We start from the raw sequence: 17,877 nt of genomic DNA on the forward strand, positions 1-17,877 counted from the left end.
TGCAACAAATGGACAGTCCTCTAATCATGACGAACACAGTAAGGGACTGTAGCAATTCTCACCAAATGAAACTTTAAGATGAGCATCCAAAATCAAATACAACCCAATCACAACAATGGCTTCCAAGCAACAGTGGAAAACAGTAATGGAAGACACCACATCAATATCAGAAATTCAGATACCAAGTCCACTATACCTTAGCAATGGAAATGGAGTGATCACAACCTTCAAACCCTTATAACTCAGCAAGGGCATCAACTCAGAACCTTGGAAAAGTCACTAGGACCACAAAAGCAAAAAATATTCAGTCGGATGCTTTTCTCATTGAATGGGCTGATATTTATAATGTCCAAATGGCACAAATTCCCCAAACGAATTCTACTTAAGAAGCCTCCTCAACACAACATTAAAACATAATAAAGTGCCATTATAATATAATTTTTTAATTGCTTTTGGCTCCCCAAAATGACCTTTTCCACCATAACATAATAATCTGACAACACCAGAGTGATCCTTATGGAGAAAGACGATGAATAAATTTGACAGGGTGACTTACTACAAATAGATGCCCCCTCAAAGATTCTTGGAGCCCAAACCGAAGGCCTGAAATAAGAAATGAAAGCATCTTTAACCCCTCTAACTCAACTGAGTTCATTGGAACCAATGGTTGACTTACTATAAATAGTAAGTCCCTAAAACGGAGCCAAAACACACCATAAGCTGATGAAAAGTCTATAACCCCACAATTGAAACCCTCAAATCTCACTGCCAGCTCATGAGGGTCGCAATGGTGAACTGGCCAAGCCAATTGCAGGAAATTGCTAAAAATGGGGACATTACATATTATATATGAAATAAGAAGGTATAATGTAGGTGTTTCCAAGATGAGTTTTTGTATGAAACAATCAAAATATAAATGAGGTTTGAAAATATTTAATATATTTTTCTGAAATAAAAAAACTAGGAAATACTTAACAAGGTTTGTAAACTTCTAAAGTGAACAGTTTCAAAGATTTTCTTATTGGGGGAAATATTTGTGTGCACTGTGTAATGCCATTTAAAATTGCACAAATGAGCTTGTTTTGGGCATTCCAAGAGTCTGACTTGGAATCGAACTTGATACACGAGGGTGATTGCTGGAAAAGTGTATGTTGGTGAGAATTGGTTTCTTTCATTTGTCCCTATTGCTTTTATGGGTTTTGTATCATTTCTTATTGTTTTAGGGCCCTTCCATAATTTTAGGAGGTAGCTTGGAGTAAAATCCATCATGCCTAGTCTCATTGTAGGGGATTGACACTAGAGGATGATGCAGAGCCTCACCTTGGAAAACTCAGGAGGAAATTAATCACTCAACTGAGTTGCTTCAAGGGGCACATACATCCTCCAGGATCAAACTAAAACCAAACTTGACTGTTAACAAACTGATTTTATCAATACCCACTGAAAACTATTAGGCGACATGAACTTTCTTAACCTCCTGTCGCCCGATTTCAATTTTCTGTACCAACTTAATGAAATCCGACCCGAATTTTCTGCAATGTATTTGAAATACATGGACGAAAATTATCACCTTCCAATGAAAAACTGAATACCAAAACAACTACAGATTGTTTCCCCATCAACTCTATACTATATTTAAATTCATACAACCTTTTCTTCATGCGTGGATTTTAGAATTTGATACCCAAAAACAAATCGTTGAACTTGACCCTCTTTTTCCATTCTCCTAGTCTGCAAATTTATGGTTCGAATTCACCATTATCCATATCACATATCGGGTTTTCAATTTCAATATTTCGGTGAATATATGAACATATTCACCCGATTCATAAATTGACTTCCGCGCAGCTATGAACGGAAATAAAAGAACAGGAAAACAAAATAAAAACAAAAAGGCTATAATGCATAACTCCTCCACGATCTCAAAAACTAGATCGTGGAGAGTTTAAAAGACTTTCATCAATTTCTACGACTCTCAAAATAGTAAATATTTACATACAAATAAATCAGAAATTGTATTTCTTAAGATTTCTTCCAGCCAACAAATTTACTTTAAACTCAAAACTGAATGATATACTACTGTTCTAAAAAAAAAACCATCCATAGATTCTCTGAGTTTAAAATATCAATTCAGTAAAGAAACATAGGAAAACATATATCCAAAAGACCACCAACTCAGAAAAATCAGAAAAACTCAAAACTTTCTATTCCCTTCGTATTCAATCCCCTTCTCTTCTACATTCAAAAAGCTGCTTTTTAAAACACTTTCCCATCTCTTCTCTTGGGAATCTGAAACGTCCATAATAAAAACAAAAAAACTGAAACCCATTTTTGGAATCAGTTAGATATCATGATCTGCTGCTATCTTTTTCCAGCTATTTTAAGTTTCATGTAGCTGTCGATTTTTAGTTGTCTTAATTATTAAACACTCTTTAAAGAAAACTGACTTAAACTGAAATGAAAACTCACTTTGTCCTAAATGGCTATAATTAGAGAGCTTATATGAACACTATTCTATTTATGCCACCACATCATAGGACTTTATTACAAACATTAAAACTGAAAACATTTAAAACATAAAATTAAATTTCTGCATAACTTCCTGTAGCTGAAACTCTTTGGTCTGCATTAACTTTTTGTCGCATTTTCCACCATGTTACTTCCTGTAGCATTTTTCTGATCTGCCACTGCGGCAGAGGAACCTCTTTATTGTTGACATTGTTTTTATTGTACTCTACGGAAACATTTTCAAAATTTTGAGTGGCTTTTGAAGAGCTATTCAGGACTAGACATGTCATGCAATTTTTTGTTGGATAAAATTCTGATCCCTGTGCAATTGTTTCACTAGGATATTACAAATTTGTGTTCTATAGTGGGAGGAGGATATGACACATTTTCAAGTGAATGTATTCCACATGTAATCAAGTTGAAGTGAGCATCATAGAGAGAATGTGTCAGACCATCATCGGGTGAAAAGTAACTTATGCACCAACTAGTACATTGCGTATTACCACAGCAATAGAGGGGAGATAAGATACCAATAAGACTCAGATTATTTTCTTTTCAAAGAGTTGGAGGTGCAATTGTCAACTTTTAAGAATCGGGGACAAGTAAATGCTTCCCCCATCCTCTTGTATCACTGTCCTATTAACTCGGGTAAGATAGGTTTAGAAAAGACATTTCTAGAAACCTATTAACCCTATATGTAGTTGGTAGGCACAAAGCTGGTAAAAACTCGATAGACACTATTAAATCTTGATAACTTGATTATATTAATGTTCTGATTTTTCAGATTAGACAGATCTAAGTGCATGTCATTTCCTTTATATATGGTCTCATGATAATTACATCTCCCTTAGAACAGATTGGCGATTTGCTAGGCATATGTATATGCCTTGTATCGACTATTGTAGTTAACTAAGTATTAGTTTATGAGCAAAGGCGCCAATTTTTGGAGTAGTAGTTTGTTTCATGGAATGCCGACCTAGAAGGGGTTGTGTCTATTTGAAAAGGCAAGACTCTTGGGTAATATATAAGTAGGAGCAAGATTGTGGATAGAAGACACAATACAATTTTAAGTCTCCTTTTCTAGCAATCTACTCCTTGGCTATTTAGTGAAGAAATAAAATATAATTTCTAGAATTTATTGCAGACTTGCAAAACAATAGCATTCAGCTCAGAATTATAGTAGATCAATTTGTAGTAAGGGAATAATACTACATCAGTATTATATCTTCAGAATTTGCAAAAAACTTACATAGTATCAGAGCTCTAGTAGTCAAACCTTGGCTCTGCAAATTGATAATTAGATTTAAAACATATCTAAGCAACGTCCTACTTACAATGGCCAATGCAATTAGACCCGAAGATAGGTTTGATAGAAAAGACCACTTCATTGCATGGGAATTCAAAATTATGATGGCTCTTGAAGAAAATGTTGTAAGACAATTTGTTGATAAAAAAATCCAAGCAACTTGATGCTGATCCTTATAAAACTAACTGGATCAAACGAAATAGGAAAGCCATGAAAATCATATTAGATGGAGTTAAAAATGAAATAGTACCTATGCTAATGAAACATTAGACAACATTCAATATGATGATTGCATTGATAAATGCATGAGGTTAATAGTGCAACTAGAACCCTTTCACTAAAACGGCTGCTAAATCATATAAAAATAAGGGAGAATCTATGAATTCATACTTCCTAAGGGTGGCTAGTCTAAGAGATGAACTTACAAGCATTGGGTACATAATTGATGACGAAGAACTAACATTAATGGCAATAGATGGATTACCAAATTTATGAAAAATATTCTCACAAGGAGTAAGTGGTAGAGACAAACTTCCAAACTTCAATAGACTTAAAGGAGATTGCCTTCAAGAAGAATCTAGGCAACTCAAGAAAGGAGGCAAATTGAAAACTGAAGATGAAGAACTTCATGTTCTCAACAAAAATTCCTACAAAGGTAAGAAGAAGCACTTCAAGAAGAAGAAGGCTCATCAAAGAAATGATAAACCTAAGAGAGATTTATCCAAATTAAAATGCTTAAAATGTGAGAAATTTGGATACTAAGAGAAAATTGCCCAGAGAATACAAAGCAACAAGTAAATTGTATAAACATTACTAAGAAAGAGGAAAATTATAATACTGAGAAACATGTATTGTATTCAACACTATCAAATGAAGTGTCAAGAAAAGCATGGGTAATTAATAGTGGATCGTCTCGACACATTACATGATACAAAGAAGTACTAGACTCAATATCAGAAGAAGTTAATGATGAAGTTACCATAGGTGATAATTCCACTCATTCTGTCAAAGGATTTGGGAACTGCACCTTGAAACTGAAGTCGTGTATTTCTCTTCATCTCAAAAGAGTACTCTATGTACCAGGAATCAAGAGGAATCTAATCTCTGTTACAACACATGAAGATGATAGACATAAGCTTGCATTGATGGACGGTAAAGGAATGACCTGGTCTAAGAACTCTTGATTTAAGAAATCAAAGTTGATTGGTCAAAGAAAGGGATACTTGTGTAAATTAAATATAGAACCTATTCAAGCCTTAATTCATAAAGTTGCTGATATAAACAAAATGTGGCATAGAAGGTTATGGCACGTAAACTTCAAAGCCTTATCGACTATGGAGAACGTGGTACTGGTTTACCTAAATTAAATAAAGATCATTCTAACATATGCAAAGGATGTGCACTAGGTAAAAACACCAAAAGTCCATTTCAAATGAGCACTAAAAACTCTAACAATGTTTTAGAATTAGTTCACTCAGATTTATGTGGACCTATGTCTGTTTCTTCTCTTGGAGGATTTTTGTTCTATATACTTTTTATAGATGATTTCTCTGGGAAAACATGGATTTACTTCTTCAAATGTAAAGAATTAGAAAAAATCCTTAAGAGATTTAAAGAATTCAAAACCTTAACTAAAAACCTATTAGGAGATATAATGACAACTCTTAGGTCTAATAATGGAGGGGAATATACTACAGATTTGTTTAAAGATTTTTGTAAAGAAGTAGGAATTAAGAGTGAGTATGCTGTTCCTTATAATCCTTAGTGAAATGGGGTAGTAGAAAGGAAGAATAGGACAATTATAGAAGCAACAAGAGCTATGATACTTGATCAAAATTTAGAATTTTATCTTTGGGCAAAAGCCTCATGTACTGCTGTTTATATTCAAAACAGAAGTCCTCACTCCCACCTTAGAGATAAAACTCTTGAAGAAGTCTTTTCTAAGGATAAACCAAATATATGTCATCTTAGGATATTTGGGTGCGCTGTATACATACATTTTCAAAAAGAAAAGAGAACTAAGTTAGAATCTTCCGGAACTAAAGGCATTTTTGTAGGGTATAGTGAAACTTCAAAAGCATATAGAATTTACATTCTTGGTCAGGAAAACATTGAACTCAGTAGAGATGTTATCTTTGAAGAAGAGCGTACGTTCAATAGAGCCCTAAGTTCTAAAGACCCCTCTCATATGCTTAGTTTTGAAGAAAATCATGATCCCGAGTTTCAAAAGGAGAACATTGAAGAAATCGAAGGTGAGATTCAAAACCTTAATCTTGAGGAAACTCAAAATCCTAAGAAAAGACCACTTTAGGCTATTAAGACTGTAGAGAAAGCACAAGACTTTGCTGCACTATCTGAAATTTTCAGATAGAGCAAAAGACCTATAAGATTTTCTAGCTATGCAGCAAACATAAGTGACTTATCTAAATCATAACCGACAAATGTTTTAGATGCTATCAAACATACAGCTTGGAAGGATGCCATGACAGAAGAATGCCGATCCATTATTAAGAATGACGTTTGGGAAATTGTTCCAAGGCCTGAGGGAAAATCTATTCTCTTCTAAGTGGATATTTAAGATCGAGCATGCTGTTGATGGTATCATTGAAAAATATAAGGCCAGATTTGTAGCCAGAGGATTCTCTTAGAAGGAGGGAATTGATTATGAAGAAACCTTTGTTCTAGTTGCCAGATACACCTCTATAGGAGCAGTCCTAGCTATTGCAGCATCAAACGGATGGAAAATACATTAGATGGATGTGAAAACAACATTTCTAAATGGAAATATCACAGAAGAGGTATATTTGGAACAACCTGAAGGATTTGAAACTCATAATCCTAAAATCTTTGTTTGCAGACCCAAGAAAGCTCTTTATGGGCTCAAACAGGCTCCCAGGGCATGGTATGAATGAATCGATACATATCTCACCAGTTTAGGATTCTCTAAGAATGAAGCTGTTCCAAATCTCTATTATAAAAGGGATAAAGATGATATGATAATTTTGATAATATATGTTGATGATTAACTAATAACAGGTGATGATCCTCTTATAGATTAATGCAAGAAAAATCTAATCAGAGAATTTGATACGAAAGATTTAGGACTCCTTCATTACTTCCTAGGACTGGAACTATGGCAGAACTTCGACAACATCATACTTAATCAAGGAAAGTATACATTAGACATCTTGAAGAGATTTAGAATGTGGAACTGCAGATCTATGTCTTCTCCAATGGAGACTAATCTACACAAACTTAAGGAAGTAGCTACAGAATCACCCTCCATAGATTCTACTCTTTATAGATAGATGATTAGGTCTCTTATGTATTTGGTAAATACAAGACTTGATATTTGCTATGCTGTTAATGTCTTAAGTCAGTTTATGTGTGAGCCAAAGGAGATTCACCTAGTTGCAGTCAAACACATTATAAGATACTTGCGAGGCATTCTTAACCTTGGCCTTAAGTATAAGAAAGTTGACTTAAACTTACATGGATTCACAGACTTAGATTGGGGTGGAAGTGTTACTGATAGGAAAAGCACTTCAGGATGTTGTTTTAGTTTATGCTCAACAATGATATCATGGATATGGAAAAAATAGTTACTAGTAGCATAGAGTTCCTCAGAAGCTGAATACATTGTAGTTGCAATGGCTTCTTGGGAAGCAACTTGGCTTAGAAAGTTACCTGTGGGATTATTTGATTAACCCATGAATCCCACTGTCATTCACTGTGATAATCAGAGTCCCATGAAGCTTTCTATGAATCTAGTTTTTCATGACTGATCCAAGCATATTGAAATTCCTTATCATTATGTAGGAGATATGGTAGACAAGATAACTATTAAGTCAGAATACATTTGCACTGCAGATTAGACAACAAATATTCTTACCATACCTCTCTCGAGTGAAGATAGATCACTTCAGAAAAAGACTTGGTATGGTTGAATTATAATACATTTGTATTCTTTAATTATTAATGAAATAATTGTGTTAAAATTATTATTGTCAAGGTATTGACTGATATGGGCTTCACCATTTGTATTCATTATCCAAGAGGTGACAATCTCTGAGATAATGAACACTTGTATAAAAGACATTATGAGAGATGACAATCTCTGAGATAATGTACTAAACAATAGAGAATTACTGTCAGATCTAGCTGCATTCAAGATCACATTGTGATGTAGACATTTCTATGCCTATGAGTCACAACTTGGATAAGGGAAGAATTTAATCATTCTCCTGATGTTATCCTATGTATTGACAAATCTTAACTCAGGATCATATTGTGATGTAGGCTTGTGTACCTACGAGTCACAACTTGGATAAAGGAAGAATTTAATCACTCTCCGGATTTTACCTTGTGTATCATGCAATACTGTTATCACAAGACTAGGTGATAATTCATATTACAGGTTTAGTAAAATGACAAAGTATCATGTGTACAATGATATTGCATGCTTGAAAGATTCAGATAGATATAGAGTATCAATCTATGCTTAGTCATCATAATCAATGGTGCTTGATATGTTTCTCTTATTTATATTATCAAGTGAAGAGGGAGTGTTAAATCCTGATAACTTGATCATATTAATGTTCTGATTTTTTAGATTAGACAGATCTAAATTCATGTCGTTTCCTTTATATGTGGTCTCATGATAATTACATCTCCCTTAGAACAGATCAGTGATTTGCTAGGCATATTTATATGCCTTGTATTGACTATTGTAGTTAACTAAGTATTAACTATTAGTTAATGAGCAAGGGCGCCGATTTCTGGAGGAGTAGTTTGTTTCATTGAGGGCCGACCTACAAGGGGTTGTGTCTATTTGAAAAGGCAAGGCTCTTGGGTAATATATAAGTAGGAGCAAGATTGTGGATAGAAGACACACAATACAATCTTAAGTCTGCTTTTCTAGCAATCTACTCCTTGGCTATTTAGTGCAGAAATAAAATATAATCTCCAGAATTTATTGCAGACTTCCAGAACAATAACATTCAGCTCAGAATTATAGTAGATCGATTTGTAGCAAGGTAATAATACTACATCAGTATTATATCTTCAGAATTTGCAAGAAACTTACAGACAACATTTTTGACTTAGGAAATACTTGACCACTTAAAAAATACTTAAATTTCTTTTGAAACACAATTATATTGCAAAATTCAATGAGATGTATCCATTGAGTCCCTAAATGAGTACAAAAGTGTTTCTTTATTAAATTTGATTAAATTTAATATAAATAGATTACAGATGACATCATGGAAAATCTTGATATCTGGGAACAATGGATAATTGACTAAATGAAAATACAACATTTTACATTTTCCTTCTCCCTTATCCAGCAAAAACTTTGGGAGAGGTCAAGGTTCCAATCCTTGGAGTCTGTTTTGGCTCCTCAATTAGCATAGAAGACTCATGGTTCGAATTTCATTTTGTTAGTTGATGGCAGTGTCATACAATTCTTCTCCCTTATCCAGCAAAAACTTTGGGAGAGGTCAAGTTTCCAATCCTTGGAGTTTGTTATGGTTCCTCAATTAGCATAGAAGACTCATCGTTCAAATTTCATTTTGTTAGTTGATGGCAATGTCATACAATTCTAAATGAGTACAAAAGTGTTTCTTTATTATATTTGATTAATTTTAATACAAATTGAGTACAAAATGACTTGTCCTGTTCAAATCAACTATTCAACAAGCTGTTGTAATTTGTCCTCTACCCTTCTTGTGCAAAGCCAATGGTTGTCTTGTGCAATGAATAAGTTGTTGAGGCATTTTTGAGTTCACTTGTTCTTCATGTGGATGGCTTCAAACACACTCTTAAAACATTTGGAGATCTGGGTATTCACACCCCAATCTATCCAACATGAATCTACGAAATAAAACATTGAAGAGATAGAAAGAACATTCAAAACTATAATTCTCATTTTTGTCAAAATTATTCCTTTGCTTTGGTATTCCATGTAGGGCCTCACAACAAAAGAATTGCATTATTGTGCTGCTTTTGCATCGGGTTTGGCTTGCAAACAATAATTTTATATTTCCTTTTTTTTGGATTATTTATTTTCTGGTTTGTAGAGAATTGTAGGTAATGTGAATAGTATTGACAAATTATAAATGTTGCTTTTCTTTGTTTTTTCATGTAGATTGCCATGGCAGGCTTCACAGAAGTGTTAACATGGATACTATGCTCTTATGAAGAAAATTTTTCCATGGTGAACAGAAAGGATGACAAAAAGACTTCAGTAGTCATTGGAAACCCTCGATCAAGTGAATTTGAGGTGTACTTTCTTTTATGATCAATGTATTATAAAAATTAGAGGTTATGGAATCTTACATCTGTTAGGGAAACATATTTATTGAATTGTATGATACGTAATTTTTTACAGATTCTTTCACCATTCAGCGATCTCTTGTAATTGTGATATATTCTTCATGGTTCCAACCTGGCGTTTTCTCATAAATATGGATTATTTTATGTTCATGGCAAAATGTAGAATGTGGATCACAGTGAATACATTCCAATGGATATTGATATGTAGATTTACACTTAGGATTATGTCATAGAGGCTAAAATGGTGTTTCCTGTCACTAAAGTATATAGAAGACGAAAATGTTCATTCAAAGTGCTTCGTAACAAAGTTGCAGGTTTGAACCGAGTTTACAGACTACTGCAGAGTCTTATGATAGTTGGTGTAGCATGTTTTCTGTACAATTTTGATTGTCTGTCTTCTAGTCATCAGAAAATTGCAGTTTGAGTTAATGGCATAGTGCTTGGACATTATGTATATGCATGCTGAATTCTTCTATCATGTTGTTTTGACCAAATTTTGTAGATTAATTGATTTTGATGATTTGCATTTAATATTGCTTCAACTTCTCTACTTATGTTTTTTATAATTGCATTATTAGATTTTAATATCTTTCTCATTTGCATGCCATCATTCTTTATTTAAATATGATTCTTTTGTTGTATTGTATTTAAACTAAATATAAAAGGCTAGAAAGTCTGGTTTGCCTGCGTGAGGCCCTGGCACCGGTCCGGTTTGAACCAGGTTCATGTTTGAGACTGGTTTGCTTTTGGGTTTAGTCAGGGTTTCAACCCAGGCAAACCCAGGTCAAACTAGGGATGAACAAGGGCAGACACAGGCAGACCAAGTGTGAACCAGGTACATTTTCACTGATAAACATTCTACAATTTAGTGCAGGACACAGTTATTAGTGTTACAGAATTTGAATAAGATTTTTAACATTACAAAATAAAATTTTCTGAAGTTCAGATATTTATTACATCAATCTAAAGTTTAAACTAGCCCTCAACATTCCAGATATTTATTACATGAATCTAAAGTTTAAACTAGCCCTCAACATTTCTTCCTGCGAAAATTTTATATGCAATCTCTGATAATGACCCGTTTCACTAATTGGAAGTTCTCTATAGTAATAATCTGATAAATTATATTTTGAACATTAAAGAATATCTTCAATAGGTGAAGAGAGTTGCAAGCTACTTTGTTAACATTTTTCAAGTAGGATTTTAATATAGTGAAAAAGTAATAAGCACTTGAGGACTCAAAAAATGAGAAAGTTATCAGTGTGGCTGACTCCATTGACAGTGGTAGTGTCTGTAAAACAACTAATGCCTTTGTTGCTGAGGAAGAATATTTAGATAATCCATTAGATGATTGAAACTGAGTATAAAGTTCCAATTGTTGAAAGCATAGTAAAACGGGGACGCGTCCCCATCCTTTTGCCCCACGTCCTGGAGATTTGGACGCACCAGGGACTTGGGGACTCCGTCCCCTCGTCCCCAACGATGCCACCCTAAGTCACAGGATTCGTCGAATTTCATCCATGAGATTCAGATTTCAGCGAACTTTTAATCTTTCCGAACTTCATCCGAATTTTATGATATTTAATATAATAGTATTTTATTTTAAACTGATTTTGAGTTATTTAGTTAAATTGTTTAGCAGTGTTGAACTATTTTGACAATTTTGTGGTTATATTACTAATATTTAAAAATACATAAGTATATATAACTAAAATTTAAAGTCGAATTTTTTTCCAAATTTTTACCCTTGCCGAATTTCATTTGAATTTTATGATTGACGAACTCGAATTCGAATTCGAACCTTGTGACGTAGATGCCACTAGATTCGGCCACCTCCGCCAAAGATGGGGGACATCCTGATGTTGACTATTTGTTGATTCGACTATTTATGTTTAATTCGATGTTCCAATTCAGTCCAATGTTCAAGTATTTACTCTTTTACATCGTTATAGCTTATATTTCAACACATCTTTTCATAACTAGCATTTAAAGTACCATATGTATATACTTATACACACCCCCTCCTATCCCCCACCACCGTCCCCTCGTCGTCCCCCCACCATCCCCAAACTAAGTCCCCTCTGTCCCCTTGTCCCAAAAACTTGTTCCCTCGTTCCGCCGTCCCCCCGGCCCCCAGGGTGGTGTAACTATGGTTGAAATTCAAATCAATGACTTGACCATGATATTATTATTATTTTAATATTTTGATTTTGGTATGATGCTATGATTACAAGTTTATGGTGTTTTGTTGTTTTTATGATACTATGTGACATTCTAATCTTAATTCATGCTTCTAGGCTGCATAAATAATTGTTTATATCTATATCTATATCTATATTTGTATCTATATCTATATATCCACATGTTCTTGCACTAACGAATCCATTTGGAAACAAACCCAATTTCAAAATTTTGTCATATCGGCAAATCCGGTTCCTGGAACCAGAACCTCAACTGGCAACTTAAAAAAATGCATAAATGTGAGGAGGTATGTTATGTAACAAAGATCAAGGTCACAGCAGAGTGTATCATAATATATGTATGATACCCTAGATCAAGATATTATATGTGTGATATGTGGTATCATATTATGTGTATCATAATATATGTATGATATGTGGTATCATATTATGTGTATCATAATGTATTATGTTATGTATCAAAGATCAAGGTCACATTTATTTTTATGTCACTTTGTGGCAATACATCAGTGCTGGTTGGTCTTGGGTTGATTTGGGTTCTTTGTGGAAGACATGGTGAATATTGGATACTGCATCAAGGTACCATTTTACTGTAACAGACCTATATGATGATTGGAACTGTATAGCAGACCTTTTTGTATTAACATCAATCCACTTACAATGAGTTGGAGGTGTAGTTTCAAAATTAAATGCGGGTAGTGTGATTCAATTTGGAAGGTGGGTTATAGCTCTTGTTGCTATTGACAATGAATTCTGAACTATGTTCTTGTGTTTATTTTAAATTTCTATGTTATTATTTTAATGTAACATGAACATTGACAACCAGTTCCAAATTATGAATGCATATATTGAGTTTGACTATTGAAATGCCATGTATTAAGAATCTATGATGTTTAAAGGCATGGTTTATCCATGTTTTTGCATGAGTGTAATGATGCAAACTTCCCTATATATTTTATATTTTCACTATATTTATATAGTCATCCTCTTTGCCGTCTGCAAACTTTGCAAAAAAATTCTGTCCCAAAAACTCTTCCCCCCTGTCCCAGAAACTTGGTGTAACACTGATTAGTAATGTTTTGCTTTCTGGTGCCTACTTTCTGTAGTCAATGATGCTCCTTTTGTAGTGTGTGGAACATTTTGTCAAGTGTGCTACTTCTTTGTATGGTATTTATTTTTTATATGAATCTTTTTTCAATAGTGCCTTAGGCTTCCTGACATATCTTTGTTGTTGTGCCTTTAATTTTAATGTGGAAAGTAGAGCTTGATTTGTCTGTGCTGGATTAAACCGAATATTTAAAAGTTTTAAAGATATTATTTTGTTCACAACAGTTCGGATTTTAACTACTTCTGCCTAATGCATCTTGGCCTTTCTTGAAACTTGTGCCTTAAAGTATCAAGCTGCATTCAAGTGTCCAAACAAGAAAGTTTGATTTGTTTGTGCCGAATTAAGCTGGAGTATTTTAAAATTTTAATGATATTATTTTGTTCACAACAGTTTGGGTTTTAATTGCTTCTGCTTAATGCTCTTGGCTCTTCTTGAAACTTGTGCCTTAAAGTGTCAAATTGCACACACATGTCCAAACAAGTATATATCATCTCAAATCTGTAACATTCAAAGATTGTGAAGATTTATTTTAAGATATTTTCCTTATAACACATTTTTCTATAAAGCTTCTTAATTGCTTGTGTAAATTGTACTGCACGTTACAATTAGAAAGGATGTTTTCTTGGACTTTGATTTCTATTTTTGTACAATCTTGGCAAGAAGCCTAAAGTGACGTTCGCCTATTTTTTACAGACTGCTCGAATAAGTCTCTTGCCTGGTATTTTGAAGACAACGGGACATAATAAAGATCATCCTCGGCCTATAAAGGTATCATATTTAGTTCTATCAATGTAGACTTAATTGAGATTTCTAGAATGTCCTTATCTTGGAAAAGTAATCTAAGAATGTTAATTTCCAGCATCAGAAAGGATAGACAGTTCCATTTGAGCAAATGAACTGTACAAAACCTTCTTAATCATAGTTTGGATAAATTTAGGGTAATAATATTTGAGGTATTGGAATTTAAATATATGGACAGATTCTCCTGCGTTTGGCCTATGAATAAATTGTTATGTGACAACATTGAAGAGATGCATAAAAAAATTAATTATGATTTAGATTATATAATCTTATGGCCTTATCAAACAAAAACAAATATCCTAGCATCAAGGAATCCTAGATCCTCTTGTATACCATTTATTATTGTGTCAAAATGTTTTGGAGAATCCAATGTTTGCCAAAGAATATTTTCATATCGATCCTCATATTTGGTCTGTTCATGTGTATACTCTGATATTTTAGACTCAGCTTTTAGTACATGTCTAAACGTTATAGGAAGCTGGCAAATAAATATACAAAATTAAATCATTCATCATCCTCAGTGTTATCACAGCTGTAATTTACCTGCTTGTTGTAATGTCCCGTATTGGAACTTTATCTAATTTTTCCTAAATTTCCCAACTAGAGTTAGGGTTGCACTTGGAAACAACAATTTTTTTAATTTTGTAATGTTCCCTACTAGGAAGCTGCAATTGGAAATGCCAATTTACTAACCTTAAAAAGGATGGGGATTTACTTATTTTAGGGCACTTGACACCAATCTACAAGTGGGAAAAGTTAAATTAGGAGAATTAGTTTAGAAAAAAAAAGAGAACTCTTGAGCAACCTGAGATCAGTGAAAATTACTCTCTTCTTTTTGGCTTAGATGAATTATTGCATTTTGGAAAGAAACAATATAATTTCACTCACACCCACGCATTTACACCCACGCATGCACAACCATGCACGGACACCTACACACATTTCAAAGAAACAATATAATCTTATGCACATGTGCACACGCACGTGCGTGCACACACACACTTATAGGAATTTTGCCCTACCATGTTAATTTTCATGTTCATTCATTTGTATAGCACAAGTTTTGACTATATGCTTGTTCCATCTGAATAAGGTAGGTTATGGTTAGCACCCATCAAGCCTAATAAAGCAAAAATTTAGATTGCTCTGACTAGAGATTGTAGTGTTAGACTTGTAACAGCACAGATGTGCTTTCATACCTTAATTTTCATATTTTCAATGAATGATTCTATATAAGTAGCTGCATTTCTCAAGTTGAAAGGAATTACATAGATTGAGGTTCTTATTTGGCTTGAGACAAATTGCAAAACAAATATATAGGATGTCTTAAAAGGACAACCACAGTATTACTAAACTGATTCTGTCTTCTACTAGATCCAGATTGCACTGTTAAAAAACTGCTTTATAGTCTGTTAGATTGTTTCCATCCACTTCCCGTTCTATTAGTTTTATTAGAAATAACTTTGATAGCCAGAAAAATGGAGTGCACTTAACAAGAATATTCAAGAGAGAAATTTTGATTACGGGTTTTGTATTTATTTTGTGGTAGATATTCGAGGTAGGCGATGTTGTGATCTTGGATGGTGAGAGGGATGTTGGTGCTGCAAATCATCGCCATCTTGCTGCATTATATTGCAACTCAAATTCAGGATTTGAGGTTCTCTCTCTTCTCTCTCTCTTAATTGGAAGTGAACATATATTGAAAGATGCCATATTTACATGAGAGAAATGCTGATAACCAGGCCCAATAAATGTTGTGTTGCATTGTTCCCTCTTTTTTTTGTTATTAATATATAATTTTATTGAATTAAGAGAGAATGCTTTGTTAACTCTTTTAATAACTGAGACAATCTTGACAAGTGGAATGAGAATCTTAAAACGATAAAAACTATTTCATCTTTGGAAATTAGAAAGTAGCTGCATCTAATATATTACTATGCATTGAGTTTTAGCTGAAACACTAGCAATCCTCTAAGCTGTTCATATTTATGGCCTTTGTCAATGAAGGTATTTCTCTAAAGAATCAGCTGGAGTATTGGGGTGTTTCTGTGGAGACAATTTACTTGTTTTTGGATATATGTATAAATCTTGCACCTTGAAAATGTAAAGCTTCTGCAAATTCTGATTGGTCAATACTGATTTAATACCTTAATTTTTGCTGAAGATGATCTTTGTTTATACCAAACCTCTGTTAAATGTTTTTGCAATGATGTATAGTTCTGCGATAAATATTTGTTTCTGTTATAAATCGAATGAGTCAGTGAAATAATAAAGGAGCAGACTTTATTTGTGATTATGTGTCCTTTATCCACATTTACACCCCATATAACACCCAAGGGGCATGTCCTTAGAAAGGACATGTCCCTCTCTAGGTTGGCCCCAGAAATGCTTCCATGGAAATCAGCATCTCTAGTTGGATAACAATTAGTTAGTGATTGTACTAATCAATTTAAGCAATCTGATTTTTAGTCAAAGTGCCCCAAGGAGATGCCGATCACATTGAAGGCAATACCAGGCCTCTTCATTCAGTGATTTCATGCTTATGTAGGATCTGTATGATCATCAGATTCAAACCAGTATGATGGTAGAGTTACTTCATTAACACTCCCTCTTAACTTGATAATCATACCGAGAGATAACATATCTAGCACCATAAATTAAGATGAATAAACATAGATTGATATTCTATATCTGTCTAAATCTTCTAAGCATGTGGTATCATTGAATAGAAAATACTATGTCATATTACTATACCTGTGATATGACTTATCACTTATACTTGTGATAGTAGTATTGCATGGAGTGCAATATACAGGATAAAACCCGGAGAGTGATTAAATTCTCCCTTTATTCAAGTTGTGACTCATAGGTGCTGACAGACCTATATCACAATATGATCTTGAGTGAAGATCTGCCAATACACAGGATAAATTCCGGATAATAATTAAATTCTTCCTTTATCCAAGTTGAGATTAATAGGCATAGAAATGTCTATATCACAATGTGATCTTGAACTCATCTAGATCTGACTGTAGTTCTCTACTGTCCAATACATTATCTTAAAGATCGTCATCTCTCATAATGTCTTTTATACTAGTGTTCATTATCTCAGGGATCGTCACCTCGTAGATAATGAATACAAATGATGCAGCCCATAACAGTCAATAGCCTGACAATAATAATTTTAACACAAAATTATTTCATTAATAATTAAAGAATACACATGTATTATAATTCAACCATACCAAATCTTTTTCTAAAGTGATCTCTCTTCACTCGAGAGAGAGGTTTTGTAAGAGTATCTGCTGTCTGATCTACAGTGCAAATGTATTCTAACTTGACAGTTTTCCTATCTACCATATCTCTCACATAATGGTAAGGAATTTCAATATGCTTGTACTTGTCATGGTAAGAGTATGAAAGCTTGATGGAACTCTGAGTATCACAGTGAATAATGGTGGGATTCATGGGTTGACCAAATAATCCCACTAGTAACTTTCTTAGCCAAATTGCTTCCTGAGAGGTCATTGCTGCTGCAATGTATTCAACTTCCGTGGAATTTTGTGCTACTGATGCCTGCTTTCTGCATATCCATGATATTGTTGCCGAGCCTAAAC

At 33.8% G+C, this 17,877-nt stretch overlaps 1 protein-coding gene across 2 annotated transcripts in view; it reads left to right on the forward strand.

The window, feature by feature from the left end:
* LOC149575702 (tRNA synthetase beta subunit family protein) overlaps positions 1-17,877 on the forward strand; it is a 194,442-nt gene that overhangs the window by 141,811 nt on the left and 34,754 nt on the right. For both annotated transcript variants that reach the window (XM_089815469.1, XM_089815470.1), the window contains exons 14-16: positions 9,963-10,097; positions 14,153-14,227; positions 15,810-15,917. In XM_089815469.1, the coding sequence (XP_089671595.1) occupies positions 9,963-10,097; positions 14,153-14,227; positions 15,810-15,917 (318 nt within the window). The remainder of the gene's footprint in view (positions 1-9,962; positions 10,098-14,152; positions 14,228-15,809; positions 15,918-17,877) is intronic.

The sequence above is a fragment of the Cupressus sempervirens genome, chromosome 2, assembly GCF_028749045.1.
Source record: "Cupressus sempervirens isolate cs-2001-9-10 chromosome 2, ASM2874904v1, whole genome shotgun sequence".
Taxonomy (NCBI): Eukaryota; Viridiplantae; Streptophyta; class Pinopsida; order Cupressales; family Cupressaceae; genus Cupressus; species Cupressus sempervirens.